Here is a 17,013-nt window from a genome sequence, read left to right on the forward strand (position 1 = left end):
AGATGGAAAGAACAACAGAACAAACAGAAAAAGTATCACAGGTACATAACAACACCTAAAATACCATCATTGACAGTATTATTTAATACAAGACGTATTTAGTGGCAGCCAAAGCGAACTTTAATGTTTATCTGTATAGAAGCGTATCTGTAAGCACCTGAATCCAAACATCTGTTGGTGTTTGTGAGAGTGCGCTTGTATAGGCAAGGTTTCTCCATTAAAAAAAAAAAAGCTCAATAGCGGTTGTGAGGAGAACCCATTCATCCAGAGACGGGGCCAACACAATTCAAATGAGCCAGCCAACCAGAGCCGCCCCAGGAGGAAATAGCCCCTGCCAAGAGACGCCAGCCCCAGTCCCGGTTGACACCAGAGACCCAACGCCAGCCCAGACCCCGGCTAGATGTGCTGCTCCTCCTCCTGGCCTCAAACCCAGATGGCAAACAGAAAGCAGGGGTGTGAAAAGCCTGCCCCCACTTGCTTAAACGTAGTGTTGTTACATGTCTCAAGTGCATTTTACACTGGAGTGGGGGGGGGGGGGGGTCATGCTTAAATTAGATCAATCTTTCAGTCTCAGGCTGTCTTAGAGCCACCCATGTGAGCACAACTCAGAGAAAAATACTGCGCTGCTTTGTGAAGGGGGTCCTGTGATTTTTGCGAATGAGGCCGTCATGGTCTGACTGCTGTTTTTGCTGTTCTCTGAAGTCCTGTGACTGTATTTAACATCCAGTTTTCTGCTGCACATGATTGCATTTTACATTTTGATATTTTTGATCTTCAAGTGGCTCCTCTTTAGTGGAGGGCAAACCGATTTTTGATTAGTTTGACCTGTTAAACAGCAGCAGTAGGGGAAAAAAAAGATGTTCCGGTTTCCTTTAAGGGGGTTCAACAATAGTTTAATACAGATATGAGCTTTGTTGCTTTGATACAGAGGGCGTCAGTGGCGCAGGGGTTAGGGAGCTCGTCCTGCAATTAGTGGGTCCCCCGCTCTGACCGTCTCAGTTCTGGTTCTGGTTCTGCTGGAGGTTTTTCCTTCCAGGTAAAGGGGAGTTTTTCGTTCCACTGTCACTTCATGCTTGCTCAGTATGAGGGATTGATGCAAAGCCATGGACAATGCAGACGACTCTCCCTGTGGCTCTACGCTCCTTCAGGAGGAGTGAATGCTGCTTGTCAAGACTTGATGCAATCAACTGGGTTTCCTTAGAGAGGACACTTTTTGACCAATCTGTAAAATCTGATTGAATTTTGACTTTGGAAAGTGCCTTGAGATGACATGTTTCATGAATGGGCGCTCCTATAAATAAAATTTATTTGAGCTGGAGATAGGCATCAGCACCCCTCGCGGCCCCACAAGGGATGGACGTGTTAGACAATGGATGTATGAATATTATATTTGTTTTATTCAGGAAAACAAAACACAAATATTTTTGTTTGTTTTGACAGCAGCTTGTGAGGGTGTAAGTTTTCATCCTGTGAGTGCAGGAGGAAAGAATCCAATTTGCATGTGCTTAAGCCAGCAATAACATGTTTTACAAGACTACTGGGATAAAGATTGTTTTCCTGTGGTGAAGCTAATAAAAATGAAGTCTGTGTTTATTAGAGGTTACACAAAGCATGGCATACTTCTTTTTCACATTTTGTTATGTTGCTATCCTAAAGTAATTTAGTTCATTGGGATCTTATGGACTAACACAAAGTAGGGCATAAAGTTAAAAAACTGATACAAATAAAGGTCAGAGTGGTGTGTATTTGTATTCAGCGTCTGATACCTGGAGAAAAAAAAATCTATGGCTACTGATTGCCACCAGGAATCATCTAATCAGTTAATAGAGTCCCCTTTGGTATAACTTATTCTCCAGCTGTTCCGTGAAGATCTGAGAGGCTTGTCAGGGAACACTAGTGACCAAACAGGACCATGAAAATCAAGGAATGCAGCAGGAAGGTCAGAGATAAGGTTGTTGAGAGGTTACGCCATCAAAAGATATCCCAGACTTCAAATGTCTCTCGAAGCACTGTTCAGTCCATCATCTTAAGGCAAGGCAAGTTTATATATATAGCACTTTTCAGTAACAAGATGATTGAAAGTGCTGTACATGAACAGAAAAACATTACAGAGGGAAATATTACGTTGGAAAACAAAAGCAGAGCACTAAAGCGAAAGCAGTTATGCTCCACTTGTGAAAGTGAAATCTGCTGGGCTCTCTTTGGCATTAAGACATCAATTTTAATTGCTACACTGCCAGACAGGATAGAGCTGGACGATATGGCGAAAATAAAGCATATCGATAAAATAGTGTGAAAAACTTTTTTCTCACTTATTTGAGGCAGAATATAACACTAAAAATAAACACTCTTAACAACATTAACACATGGTGGCAGCGGCACAATGCCGTGGGTACGCTTTTCTTATTTACTTTTTAATTTATTTTTATTTGTTTATTTAACAGGGACAAGGCATTTCATACATAGTACGGCAATGTTGCAACTGATGTGGAACACACAGAGTTTGTAGCTAGTGCTAATTCTGAACTCCATTCCCTGCTAAAGCGTTCCAAACTTAGCAGATTTAACTTTTTCAAGAATGTGACTGTGGTGTTAACAGATTGGCTTTTTAGTTTCATTGTAGAGTGAAGCAATGCACTTTGTGGCTGAGGGTGTGGCCTGAGCCCATGCTGTCATGCAGTATAATATGTGAGAAATTATCATAGTATGTATGTACAAGAGTGCAGCCTGTTTTGGGATATATTATCTGAGTAATTTGAAGCAATTAAGGTTTCTTTGTATAGTTTTAGAGATTTTTGTAATGTTTGTCAAACGTTAGTTAGGGGTCAAGGACCAGCCCGAGGTATTTAAATTTGATTACAGATTGAACACTTTGATTTTGCAAATTTATTTGAAAACCTTGTCCTACATTTAATTTTTTATAGAGAAGCACATTGACACAGTTTTGGTTAGATTTAGCACAGACTTCTTTGGATAGAGCCATTGACTCACCTCGGCCATACATGTTGACAGAACATTAGCTGCCTGCTCTGGTGACTTTGCAGGCGCGTAAAAAACTGCCTCATCAGCTTAAAGTTGGCATTGGCACAGTTGCAGACAGCAGGTAAGTCATTTATAAACAGACTAAACAGCAAGGGTCCCAGTATCGAGCCCTGAGGAATGCCCCTTTTATTGTTTAAACATTATGACTATTTTAACACATTGGTCTCTATGCTGAAGATATGATGCAAACGAGGCCACTGCCTCAGAATATATGTTAATGGATGACATTTTAGGTAAAGGCAGGAGGTGACTGACCACCTGACCCTTATCCTGGGACTTTTTCACATTTTCAACCAAACGGCAGTTTGCAATTCCGGCACGTACAGGAAGAGCAGGTAAGGCAATGGAACATACAGGGCAGTCCTGGAAGTAAACCCGAAACTAGTGGGAGAGTTTTACATTCCAGCTGGACAACAACCTTAAAACATTTGTCAGAGTTACATTGGGATGGTTAAGATTAAAGCATATCCATGTCTTAGAATGGCCCAGTCAAAGAACAGACCTAAATCCAGAGAATCTGTGGCAACATTTTAACTCCAGTCTAACTTATCTTTAGTTACTTTGCAAAGACTGGGCTAAATACACAAAACATGCAAGGCCGGGGGAGGCCGCCTCAAAGACTTGCAGCTGTATTTGTTGATTCGCTGTGGTGGAACACAAATGCATGCCACACTATTCAGATTTTTCACTGTTAACAAAATGTAATCCTTTTCCTTCCTCTTTACAATTATTCTCTAATGTCTGTCACATTACGTTCAAATGTATTAAAGCTTGGGGTTGTACTGTGAGAAAATACGACAAAATACGATTAGAGTTTATATTGAAATGTGTGTTTCTGTTGTAGGAGCGTGAAAGGAAATCTCCACCTTTTAACCATTTGAGGATGCATCCGTTCTCTGAGGGAGTCAGTGCGCTGCAGATATACTGTATGAAGGAAGGGGTCAAGGTGCGTGCTAAAAAGAACTTGTGTGACCAGAAATTATAGATTTTGAAATAAATTACACACAGGTTTGCATTCCTGTGACTGATTCTGCTTTTCTTCACAGGATGTGTGCATACCAGATTTAATCAAGCTACTAGATATCCTTGGAGACAACGGGGTAATTCCTATGTAATTCAAGTTGTTAAGCATGCAATGCTAACGCAAGCCCATTATCACCATCTTTTCCTTTTTTTATGCGCAGAACTTGAGGAATGAGGAGCAAGTGGCAATAATTCAGGCTAGCACTGTTTTGTCACTGGCAGAAAAGGTGAAAAAAAAAACAACGTATCTTTATCCTGATTGAGAAGCAACTAGCATTACATGCAGTGTTTTGTGTTGGACTGACTTAAGTTTGGCTGAATGTCGCCCTCTAGTGGATCCAGCAGATAGAAGGGACGGAGGCGGCGCTGCATCAAAAGATGATGGACCTGGAGATAGAAATGGTGGGTCATAGGAAACAGCTGAAAAGGAAAAAAAAAGTTAGGCTACTTTATACCACTAATATCTTTTTACATTCTTACAAACTCGATAAAGTTTAATATTATCACAAAATTTGCAAAAAAGTTAAACATGTCTACTTGTAACCTACACTGATGTGATTCAGCATTATTTAATCCTGCGAGATAAGCACGTATTTAAAGCAGTTTCAAATATTTTCTTAGTCATTGATTTTTAGACTTATATAAAATTAATTTTTCCTGTATTTAACATTTTTCCCTCATAGTACACAAACAAATGGCATGACTGGCCCTTTAAAAAAATAAAAGCTTGTATTGCAATTTCAGTTGAACAAGCAATCTTCTATGTGTGTGCAGGAGATGTTCTGTAAACAGAAAGGATACCTGGAAGAGGAGCTGGACTACAGAAAGCAGGCCCTGGACCAGGCCTACTCGGTAAATGTACTTTGCTGCTTTTAGGTTTTAAACGACATGCAGGCAGACAGACATTCTTGCAAACCTCTTAAAGTTTACCTGACTCCGCCAGATAGATTTGCTCCGCATATCCATCTGGAAACCTTCCGTTGAAGTAATTTTGGGAAGGGGCGAAAATACTGGTTAGCTGATAGGCCTATGTTGGTGATAGACGGGCCAAATGAACCAATCAGATTCGTCGTCGCGACGACGAAAACACAACCACAAGCCAAGCTACTCTTGCTGCTGCAGGTAAAGGCTCGTTAGCTCAGCAAAGAAATACTCTGTAATTCCGATAAAACTTGCTCGATAGCCACGCTAACGCTAGTTTCATCGGCTGAAGCCGCCATGTTGTTTAGCCTGAACTGACGCGCTTCCCGTTGCGTCACACCTCAACCCGCCTCAAAGCCAACGCTGATTGGACGTTCGTTTGGTGAACGGCTCCAAATTTTCTTTAACGGAGAGTAGCCAGACTGATCTGCGAGTGAAACCTTGAAAGCTCGCGAGATCAGGATGGTCTCACGAGGCTATCTTAAAGTAGCTTCAATCTAAACCTCCCCCAGTTTGAACAAAGTTTTCTCTGTTTTTTCAGATCATTTTGTTTCGCCCATTTTCAGTTGATCACGACACAGGGATTATCCACTGCATGGAACAATTTGGAGATTAGTTTGCCTTTCAGGTCTGGCTGAATTGGAAAAAAAAGTGGAACGGAGAATGGAAAAATATGTTTATTAGCAGATCTACCTTGCCCTATTTCCTAAATGTTCTATTGCTTCAATCTTACATGCATCCTCTATTTGTGCTTTGGTATCCATCTTTCCATCCTTTCTTCTTTAGCTGCAAAATATGCCATTGCAGTGTCAATATGTGCAATATCATAATCACAAAGGACTTTTTGGATGCTACAAAAATTTCACATCCGGTTGCTATGCATTCACTTCTTCCTTAAAAATGCTATTTTTGGCAAGCTGGATGGATTTGCAATTTTTTTTGTGCCTACACCTGATGTAGATCTACGCGATTAAGACACTAAAGCTCAAAACATGGATTTTGCAGCCATTTTTATGAAGACAAGAAAGAGAAGCAAGGTTAAACGTGTGATTCAGTCAGAGTTATAATTTCAATATTCCCCTATGGTATCACAATATGTATTCCCTAGTATAGTGTGGCCTTTCCTCATTTCATTCCCTCCTTTCTTTGGTGTTTGCAAGTTTTGTATATAAAGTCTGACAACAACAGGAATATCTGCAGCAAAATTCATAATAAGCCAAAATATGGACTGAGCAATGCGCTAAATAGAATCTGCGAAAGTATGAAATATGAACATGGAAAAAAAGTGTCAAATTCAAGTTAATCTAAACAAATTGAATACAATTCACAGTATATGCTGTTTCATGGTGCTTTAAAAAGAAAAAAGGTCACTGCAAGCAAATCAAAGAAATAGAAGAAATTATTAAAGTATATCTGATTCTGATACTGAAACACAGCAAAGCAGAGCTCTGAGCCCGTTTTCATGTCTAGAGGCTGATTATGTTGAAAACCTTATCACACCATGATTTCTAGCAGATACCTAAAAAAAGAGAAAAACGGAGGAGTGTTGAAAAAGGGAGGAATTATCAGGCATGTTTAACCAATTATCTGCAAAAGGAAAAAATAGGGAAATATGCAACACAGCACCCGAGAGACACGTCATCTGGAATGTTTCAGATTTTTAACTAGCAGCTTCTCTGGATTAAAGTACAATTATGCGTGAAGCCGAGAAATTAGGGGAAAAATTATCTTTGTGACAAGCTGCTTGTAACAAACAAAATCTAAAGATCCATTAAAAATCATCTTCCAGCTAAACTGTTGGTTCTGTGTGGACACAACCCTGGATTGTCCCTTGAGTTTTAGAGCTTTTTTATGAACGAGCCATGGCTCTTGTTAAGTGAAGGAAGAAGTTTCGGCCGTGTTTGCCTTTTATCTGTGTTCCTATGAGTAAACACATAACAGTTGACATGTTCTCCCTTCTCAACAGCAAATCCAGGAGTTGGAAGCAACGCTTTACAACGCCCTGAAGCAGGACAAGGTTATTTTAACATTTTATTCTGCATCACATCCTCATGATTTGTTAAAAAAAAAAAGAAAAGAAAAAAAAAGTATAAAGCCAAGAAAATGTCAAGGCATGCATCACTAAAAACGATCACTAATTTGATTCTGAACACATGCTTGCAATCATCCCTCTCTTCTCGGCGTGCAAAATTGAAGCTATTTGAAATGGTCTTCTTGCACAGTTCCTTGAAAATAAATGTCATCATTGTGGAAACATTGACTCACTTCAATTAATAGTACAGCAATTATATGTCAGAGAGGCAATAGCCCTGCAAGGCTCACCAATGTTCTCGGAATCTTGTGATTCCTCGAAGCCCCCTTTTAATTGAAACGGACCTTATTCAAGGCAAACAACGGTGCTCTTCAGCCCGTCGCGATCCTTTTGATGTCTGTTGTCGCCTTTCCACCAGGTGATAAAGTATGGCGAGCCTCTGAATGAGCTCCAGAAGGACGAGCTGAGAATGGCGGTGGAGAAGCTGAGGAGGCAGATGCTGAGGAAGAGTCGAGAGTACGACTGCCAGATCCTCCAGGAGAGGATGGAGCTGCTGCACCAGGCCCACCAGGTTCCTCTAGATTTATGCCAGCCATTGGATGATGTTATGGAGAAAATCGGAAAGCAGAGGGTTTCCTAGGTCGTTGGTTTTTATTTGTATGTTTGCTCTGTCTAAACATTCACAGAGAATTCGGGATCTTGAGGACAAGACAGAAATCCAGAGAAGGCAGATTAAAGATCTGGAGGAAAAGGTAAGTTCTGCTTTATGCTCTGGTGTCTAAATACAGTAAATATGTAATGATGTTGCTTAGAACATCACTAGCTGTCTCTGAAAGTTCCCAAGATGAGTCGTTTAAGCTCTTTTTTTTTGAGGCAGTCACACTCAAAGCTGAAATATGCAACAAATATTGACATCTAGTGGTGAAGATGGAGATAGCACCCTTCTGAAATGACTGTTCCTTTGAATTGCTGCCAGATCTTGTGACTGCATGTTAGACAGGCTATTATTAATCGGAAATCAAAATGTCTGGCTTCTGATGTTTTCTTATGCAGTGCATGGTATGCATTCAAGCCACTTAAATTATACATCTGTTTGCAACTTGTTCCTCCTGCAGACATCAATTGAAACGTCTCCACTTGTCACTGATTCCAGTCCTTTAAACCATAGTTTGTTTTACAAGTGCATCTCAGTAAGTTAGATATGATAAAAACTATTCTTTTATTCAGTTCAACAATCCCACATAGTGATATATTTCAAGCATTATATTGTTAGTAATTATTTTTGTGGCAATCATTTGAAAGTGGACAGACAGGACATGGGGTTGAGAGAGAGGGGGAGGGCAAGTGGCAAAGATACACAGGTCGGGCGTCACTGTGCCAAGACTGTGCCCCATATTTCAAGCATTTCTAACTGATAATGATTATTGCCCACAGCAAATAATAAAAAAAATGAATTGCATTCCTTTGGAAATTAAAATATTACATAAAACACGTTGGGCTACTGAAAAATATGTCCATGTAGTTTATCTGGTAAGGACTCTTTTAGAAACTTCTGCACTGGTTCAGTGGAGCATGGATGTAGTTGTTCGCCTGTGGCTATGCTGAGGTGTAAGGGAAGCCCGGGTTACTGTATCAGCAGCCTTCAGGTCATCTGCATGGTTGGCTCAGATGTCTCTCATCTTCCTCTTGACAATGCCCCCTCGATCCACAATAGACATTTAGGTAAAGCAAGTTTGCTGGTGGGCTGCAGGTTTTTAGCACTGTTGGACAAAAGCAAGAAAGCCCTGGGTTCCAATTCTGGCCTGGGGTCTATCTGCAAGAAGTTTGCATCTGTATGGGTTATCCCTAGGTACATCTGCTTCCTCCAACAGTCCAAAAACATTCGTGTGTGTATGGTTGTCTGCCCTGTATGTCTCTGTGTCTCCCTGTGATAGACCTATGCAGGGTGTCCTTCCTCCCACCCAATGAACCAAGAGCTGTGAGGGCAATCGCCCCCTGATGGGAGACTGCAGTCCAACACTTTAAAATCACCCCCCACTGTTACTAGCCCATCATACACTACAATCACTTTAATGTTATTGCCTACCTGCACACTTATCTCACAATATTTAAATCCATATTTATGTAAATGAAGCCTCAAATCCTCATTGCACAAAAGCGCCTCACTACCTCGTTATTTGTTATCTGTGACTCATGAAGGACAACTAGTTCCTACAAACTTTTAAATGGTCATCCTTTTTATTTTTTTTATCTTTTGAATGCTATATATATATATATATATATATATATATATATATATATATATATATATATATAATATAAACACTGTAACCCTTGTTCACTGCCTGTTTGTTTGGTTGTCTTTACTATGTGTACTCTTAGCCAGAGTGGCCAACAAGAAATTTCACCATGGTAACTCTGCTGGTTAATCAAGCAGAGTGGCCATTAAACCAGCTGTCGGTACTTTTGGCCTCCCAGATTACCAATGACTGAAAAATCAGAGACATTGATTTCCAAAGGAAATGCAACATTTACTTTCATTTGAAAAAAGGACTTTGGTTTTTCAGTCCCGGTAAAAGTCAGGACTGGCATATCACAAGGTCGCCTACAGTTGGAGTCCCTGTCATGGATACACGGATTAATTAACCTGTCCCAAATTCTTGAATGAGCTTTGCTTCCCAATCCTTTCAAGCCCATGATTTTCCCTGTTGCTTGTGAGCATTTTGTCAACCACGCTTTTTCCTCCCACTTAACTCTCAATAAACATGACAGGAAATAGCCCTCGGAACAGCGAGCTTCCTTGACACTCCTCCTGGTGGTGGGTATGATAAGCTGTCTGCTGGGCAGCTGTCACCTCAGCAGACCCCCCCATGGTTGTGTAGGCGATAACCCAATATTTGTGCATTAAATATTATTTTTTTAATTGGTCTGACATAATATTTTTATTTCCTGAGAAACTGGATTTTCTGCTGTCATTAGCTGTGAGCTGTAATCATCAAAATGACCTTAAAATTAAGGATTCATAGACGGGTTTGACTTTTAGAATTGAATTGCTAAAATAAATGAACTTATTTCTGATATTCAGATTTATGGAGATGCATCTGTACTTTTGTATGCATTTCACCAAAACAGTATTCAATGGGATTTGCAAAGCTTCTACCAGCCTCCATTAGTCATGCTGTTTTATTTGCTTCTCTGTCACCTTTTTGTGTGTGATTGAAGGAAGTGGAGGAGAATATTTACGATATCTTGTCGTTTCCACCACTAACACCTATTACATCATCAGTAGTTTCAACCTGAGAGACCCAAATTCCCTGACAAAAAAGTGACAAAAGTGAAGTTGCTTAAAGTAAAAAAAACAAAAGTGCTTCTGCCTGGGTATTAAAGGAAAAGTTGTGCACTTCAAATTTAGAGCAAGCAAGCAAATAAGCAGTTATCCAGCAACCAAATTGCTCTAAGCTGTTGACCAATTTTCACATGGGGGATTTCGGAGGGCCCAGATCCACCTGGCAAGGCGATAGGCGTACAAACCGAGGATCCAGCAAGATAGACAGTAGAGATAAGTGGGTTTATTTACAGGGAGGAAGGAATCAGTAAACACAAGTGCATGTATTACTTACAACATGGAGCAGGGAAGCTACTGACATTTAGAGAGAATGAGAGAGAACTACAAAACCACAATTCAACCGGCGAACCAAAAATCTGTCTGACGCACAGTGAAACACCAGAAGAAGAAACCGAGCAAACCGTAATAAACAACCAAAACCCCGACACAGACTCAGAGACTGTTACAGGAATGTGTAAATATACTTTCTTCACGCTATTTCTTCTTTTTGCCCTCTTATAAAAGCTGTTGGGTCTGAAAGATATTATTGAATCACAACAGAAAAACATGTTAGAAATATGCTTTATGACATAAACTTGATTATTTTTTGGTCTCTGCTGGTACTAACATCTGTCAAATGTTCTTCTAATCCTTCCGCTCTCTTTCTCCTTTGTTCCCTCTTTCTGCAGTTTCTCTTTCTATTCCTCTTCTTTTCTCTTGCCTTTATCCTTTGGCCTTGAAGTCTTTCGTGTGTGCTGTCGCTGAGGTGAGTCCTGCTCTCTCTGTGTACAAACTACCATCATCTCTTTGCTAAACATTTCCAGAAAACTGTCTGTCAGATATTAACGGGCGCTTTTGCTTTAGCCCTAAACCGAGAGGAACGCTCCAACAACATTCCGTCAGAATAAATCTCTGGGGCAACAATTTGTAAAGTGCCTCGAGATGACATGTGTTGTGAATTGCCGCTAAATAAATAAAATTGAATTGAATTGAATTGAACAACCAGACTGAAGAGATTACCATCTGGCCACCTCAGTAATAAATGTTTGGGTAAAACCATTGTTGCATTTGAAAGGAATTCAAGGCTTTTTGCCATTCCTCCAAATGAAATTTGGTATAAACAAGATTTTCAAAATGTGATAGTCAGAGGAAAAAATGAGTTGAACAGCTCAACACAATCAACAAAGTGTCACAACATGATCATGGTTTTAAAAATCGTCCTCTTGGCTGCAGGTAGTTTGACCATATTTAGTGTTTATGCTTTAATAAAAGAAAAACAATCTGCAGAACAATTTGTTTGTTTAGGCATTTCCTATAGAAGCTCCATGCCTTCTACCACAAATAACGGGACATCACCCTGGTCGCATAGTCTATTCTTCTTCTTTATCTTTAAAGGAGCAATAAGTAATGATGACACCTAGTGTTTCAAATCAGAACAACAGCCTGCCCCAGAGAGTCTAATATGCCGTTTCTAAATGGTCTGTTGCTGCTGTGAAACCCCTCTGAATTTTTACTTCCACAGAATAGACATATGATGTTTTATTCTGTTCTATTTCTGGTCTGCTTCTTTTACTGGCTTCCATGTTTGCGGACTGCTGCTCTTTTGCAAACATAAAATACCAAATGCTACGCTCTGTTTCGGGAACCCTGGGAACTCTCATATGATTGGCTCTGGTACCAGGAAGTAAACATGGGCTACACACTGCACTGATGTCGTACCTTTAATTTTCAAAGGAGAAAAACCTGACTAGAACATTGTTGATGGAGAGGACCGATTGCTTATAGAGAATGTTACTTCCATCCTGGGTGACAAATGAGAATGATTTTGGTTAATTTTATAGTAAATGTCTGACTTATTGCTCCTTTAAGTATTTTGTCTTTATTCATTTCATTTTCATCATCTTTTATTTTGTCTCCATGAACAGTCAAGTTTTTGACATGTAGTTCTATTATATGTAACTTTTATTTGCTGTATATAAAGCGGATATCTTGGGAGGGAATCATCTAGGTTGTAATTTTTCCACTGTATTTTCCATTGTCACTTCTATTTTCTTATGTTCCGTGAGTGGGTTTCAAATCAAAATTAGGGTTCTCACCTAATAGAAATGGGCTGTTATTGTTTTGTTTATTTTTATCACAAAAAGCACAAATGGAAGACATTTATTATGATAATAAACTAAAGTTGGTGGTTTCTGCAAACTTCAAAAACTTACAGTACTGTTGAGATTTAAACTTTTGTTGTTTGAACTACTTTGTTCCATTGCTGGGTCTATAAGAGCCTCAGTTATTATCAATATATCTGAAAATATTAATAAATAGAATTATTCTATGCTGTTTAGTGACAAAAATAAATAACTGTATGTCACTAGTGCATATAAGTAGCCTATTTTATAATGACTAAGTGGTATTTGTAGAGCAATGTCATGATGTTAATGGTAAAATAATTTTTAATTGTCACTTTTCTTTCCATATTGCAATGAATACCAAAAAAATACTACACATTTTAAACACATATTGATAATGTAGACCTAATTTGGTCCAAAGAATTATTCTAGCCGCCTGCAACTACGACTATAACCTCATAGTGGATTTGGAAAACTATTTTCCCATAGTTGTGGATGCATTCCCTAAAGATTGAGCAAATCGAGCAAATCTAAAAGACAATTATTGTCCGGTGGCATTTCACAAATATCTCATTCCTCAGTTTAGGAAACTGAATATAGGTTTGTCATAAATTGGGAGCCCTTGAGCAGCAGGTGATATATTTAGCTTTATTTTAGGCAGGAAGCTAAGGATTTACATTTGAACAGGTGAACAGAACACAAGAATTAGGCTTAGTATTCCAAGACTGTGAAAACATTTTACTATTTAATACGTCTTTTATTATCTTCTATGTTATCAAACCACACCGGACATGAATAAATCAAAATTATTAATTATTAATTTTTGATCATCTCATAGGAACAATTTAATTAAAAACTTGCACATTTTTGGGATTTTTGAGCAATTCTATCCTCATAATGCTTTAATTATTATTAACAAGTACTCCAGCTTAATTATTACTGGTCCTTATTTAACCGCCAACTATTCTCCTGTTGAAAAGAAGTGTTTGTAGCTTTAGGCTTGTTTAGGAGGTGTAGATTGTAAAAGTAAGAATTTGTAAATATTCCAACTTCACTGAACCAGACAACTGAAGCATGTGCTTGTTCTCAAACAGAAGCAAGTCTATGCGAACAGCTAAACTTAGTGAATAGACTCTTCCAACCTTTGATTGACTAAATACAGCTTCACTTAAGAGGAAGGGATAAGAGAACTGCAAAAAGTTCGCTAGAAAGCTGTTTCATCATTTAAAGTGTTGTATTTAAATTGACTTTTATGCTACCTTGTATTTGTAAAACCTTAGGCTTAAAAAAATAGAAATTCTTTCTAACTCCTGCTTTAATTTTTCTTGTTTTCCAGGTCGCGTGTCAGCTTGGAGGTCTTGTTTGGGACTACAGTGTTGTTTATTTGTTGGACGAGCAGAAACCGGTGTGTGTAGCAGTGGCTGTTGTAACATCAGTGATTCCAGATGTTGTTGTTGGATTTAGCCGGTGCACACTTCAGACCTTACCTTTCATGTTTTATTTAAAAAGAAACTTCAACTGAAGTTAGTATCTTCAGGATTCCGCCCGGGACCGTGTTTATTTTCTTTAGCAAAGTGGGACATTGAGAATCTACCCCCCCCAAAAAAAAGACGAGAAGACCTTGAGAGGCTTGCGATGAGATGTAGACATACACAAATATACAGACGTTCATTGTTTACACACACGCATGCATATGTAAACGCCAACACACACACACACACACACACACGTTTTGACAGTTCAAAACCAAAGCCTGGAAGATGTTCTCCCTGCCATGCAGGGTTATAAAAATGTCCACAACCACAATGTGAACATAAACAGACAGAAAGACTCAAACAGTGGAGAATACAAACAACAGAACCACAGCCTTCCCTCTTTTTCCTTCTCCTTCATCAGCTGCCCAAAGCTCCAAGATCCTTCGTTTTGGGATGCAAGTCATCGATGAGTAGAAGCGAGCCAACTCAGGGCCCGGGAGTAGCTGTCCGAGCAGCTCTGACCTCAGGCCAGAGAGTAAGGGACATTCGTGACACGCTGCCTCACCTTCTGGCCTGTCGTCGCTGCTCCGGGAACGGTGCTTTACACGGACTGCTTGCACGCTCCAGAGGGTTATACCTGCAAAAAGACAAAGCTGTCTTGCAGACAGTGGCGTGTACAGACTCCAAAGAGGGATCACGAACACTCAGGTTCATCACTGGAAATAAGGTCACGAAAGGTTAAGAAAGGAAGAGATGACTCCCTCCAAGTCGGCTCCTCTCAGCTAACATTTTGACGAGAAAATCTGCACATCGAGGAACTGCTTCTTAGCAGAATTCTTCAAAAGCCAGATGACTGGAAAGGTGCAGCTCTCTGGATTTTTTTTTTTTTTTTTTTTTTTTTTTACTGTTTCCACCACTCAAGCACTGGTTCTCAAGATTCCCACATAAATCTATAATGTAATGTATATAAACTGTTGATATGTACATGAGTCACAGTTATTTTACGTAGTATCCCTTATTATTTTTTGTGATAAGCTGTTTTTTTTTTTACTCTGAAGCAGCTTGAACAGTTATTGTACTCAGCAGTTTATAAATGACTTAAAAAGGGTATAAACTGCTGGTTTATTGTGGTGATGGCTGCAAAGATTAACTTTATGCCTATAGAGTGATAACTGAAAAGCTAAATGAATGTGGCAAAAAAAAAGAGAAAGAATTTGGGTTTTCCCTTCCCCTTTTCCTACTGAATACCGCTCACTCATGGTACTGGATTTATCAGGCTCCAGGTCAATTTGTCCCCTTCGTCAGTTCGTACCCTCATTTCATACCCAATCATTACTGTTTTGTACCCGTGTACTTAACTGTAGTGTATGGCTGTATTTCTGCTGGACATCAGTAAGTAAGGGTGTAATAATGCATCACATTCAGGAGGCAATATTATATTACAGTAATGTTTTTAGGAACTCTTTTAATCCCCATTTTATTTTGTATTATCACAAATAGAGTACAGGTTTCATAAAACCCAAGCTGCCTCTTTAAGAAGAGACTTGTCGTCCAGGTTAGACTAGTTCATAAATTGTGGTTTATGTGCTTGTCTACTTCTAATGTAGTCCTTGTGTAAAAAAAAAAAAAAAAAAACAAGGATCAGAAATGATCTCTTTAACTTAAATTAAATCTGAAAGTGTTTTTTTTTTTTTTTTTTTTTTAAGTTATCTGTAGCTCAGGTCTGATCAGTCTTAGTTACTGGTATCCAAAGTCATCGCTTACCTCCTTTCAGATCATAGTTCAGCAATAAACATGCAAACATGAATCCCCCGTTAGGGATCCCTTTGTCCTTTCACATCAAACAACTCGATTTGTCTCAGTCACAGGCCCCGTGTGCTGCTCTGAGATTGCCGAACCAAATAGGAATGGTCTGCAACTCTCAGCATTCAACAGATCAACGGGCTTGACCCGGCGTGGGTTTTCCGAGGGGAAAAACCTTGAAAGGCCTGAATTTTTTTCGAGATCCTCTCAAAGGTCTTACAAATCCATTGAGATCTTGGAACACCATATTCTGCTGAATGACATATTTAAATGCAGGGATTAAAGGACATGCAGATCACACAATGACAGGACAATCGGAAAGGGTCTCTTTCTCTGGTTAAATACACCTGAATCAAATGAATAGATCATTGGCATATTGACGCTGTTCAGACGAGCCAATTAAGTCTTTTAATCAGCTGTAGGAGCAGGAACACATCTAAAACATTATGGACGCCGGCCTCTGAGGACTAGAATTGGACAGCCCTTGTGTAAGTACTTTAGATTTTGAAATAGAGATGATCAAATGTAATCCGGGCTCATTCAAGTCTGTGACACAACCCTTTAGTTTTGAGCAAAGAGGAAGCTACACCGAAAAAGTTACATTTATAAGTTATTAGTTATTTAACATCTAGTCCACCTTTAATCAGTTGAATTCATGAACACAATTTAAGAATTAATTCCTTTATTAATTCAAAATAAGAGTTCAAAGCATAGACAGCCAATCTTATTTTTAGCACTTTTATAGTCACGGCTCATATTGTCTATACTATCTACACCAAATAAAGTCCCATGCTAAATTCTTCCTTCTTTCAGATAATACGCTACTTATGCAAGATTGCGTCGCCAGAGGTCGCCAGAGCTAGTAAAAATGCCCAACCATGTTTGGTACAAAATGCCTCACTAGCAGATTACTCCTTTTTGTCCTTTTCTCAAAAAAAGGATATCCAAGTACGAAATGGCGAAGGAATGAAATGACCAACCCCTGAATTCTCATTTACCTAAAACCCGTTGCTCCTCTTAACAAGCAGGGGGCGCTTGTATACCCAGCCTGCCCTTTAAAGTTGTAAATAGTTTAATACCACTTTGCAATAGTATGCATCAAATTTAGATCCTGATCAAATCTAGCTGTAATTTATTCAGTATCTTAAAATAATTTATTTAATTTCGAATGAGTTTATTTTTATTTTTGATGAAAACAAGCCTAACACTCCCCAGCCCAAGAGTACTGCAGGTCTTCTTGCTTTGTTCTTGTTATACTAACCAAAAGTT

General features: G+C 39.1%; 1 protein-coding gene across 2 annotated transcripts in view; it reads left to right on the forward strand.

The window, feature by feature from the left end:
- Positions 1-16,682, forward strand: part of jakmip2 (janus kinase and microtubule interacting protein 2) — a 51,612-nt gene extending 34,930 nt beyond the window's left edge. Inside the window, exons 15-24 of one of the 2 annotated variants that reach the window (XM_012853020.3) lie at positions 3,887-3,988; positions 4,089-4,142; positions 4,227-4,292; positions 4,399-4,467; positions 4,840-4,917; positions 6,953-7,003; positions 7,437-7,589; positions 7,705-7,770; positions 11,033-11,109; positions 13,803-13,922. In XM_012853020.3, the coding sequence (XP_012708474.2) occupies positions 3,887-3,988; positions 4,089-4,142; positions 4,227-4,292; positions 4,399-4,467; positions 4,840-4,917; positions 6,953-7,003; positions 7,437-7,589; positions 7,705-7,770; positions 11,033-11,083 (690 nt within the window). In that variant the 3' untranslated portion in view covers positions 11,084-11,109; positions 13,803-13,922. Of the gene's footprint in view, positions 1-3,886; positions 3,989-4,088; positions 4,143-4,226; positions 4,293-4,398; positions 4,468-4,839; positions 4,918-6,952; positions 7,004-7,436; positions 7,590-7,704; positions 7,771-11,032; positions 11,110-13,802 lie in introns of both variants that reach the window. The other variant, XM_036142867.1, reaches the window with a different exon arrangement.
- Positions 16,683-17,013: the final 331 nt, after the last annotated feature.

Source organism: Fundulus heteroclitus, chromosome 11 (genome assembly GCF_011125445.2).
Source record: "Fundulus heteroclitus isolate FHET01 chromosome 11, MU-UCD_Fhet_4.1, whole genome shotgun sequence".
Classification (NCBI taxonomy): Eukaryota; Metazoa; Chordata; class Actinopteri; order Cyprinodontiformes; family Fundulidae; genus Fundulus; species Fundulus heteroclitus.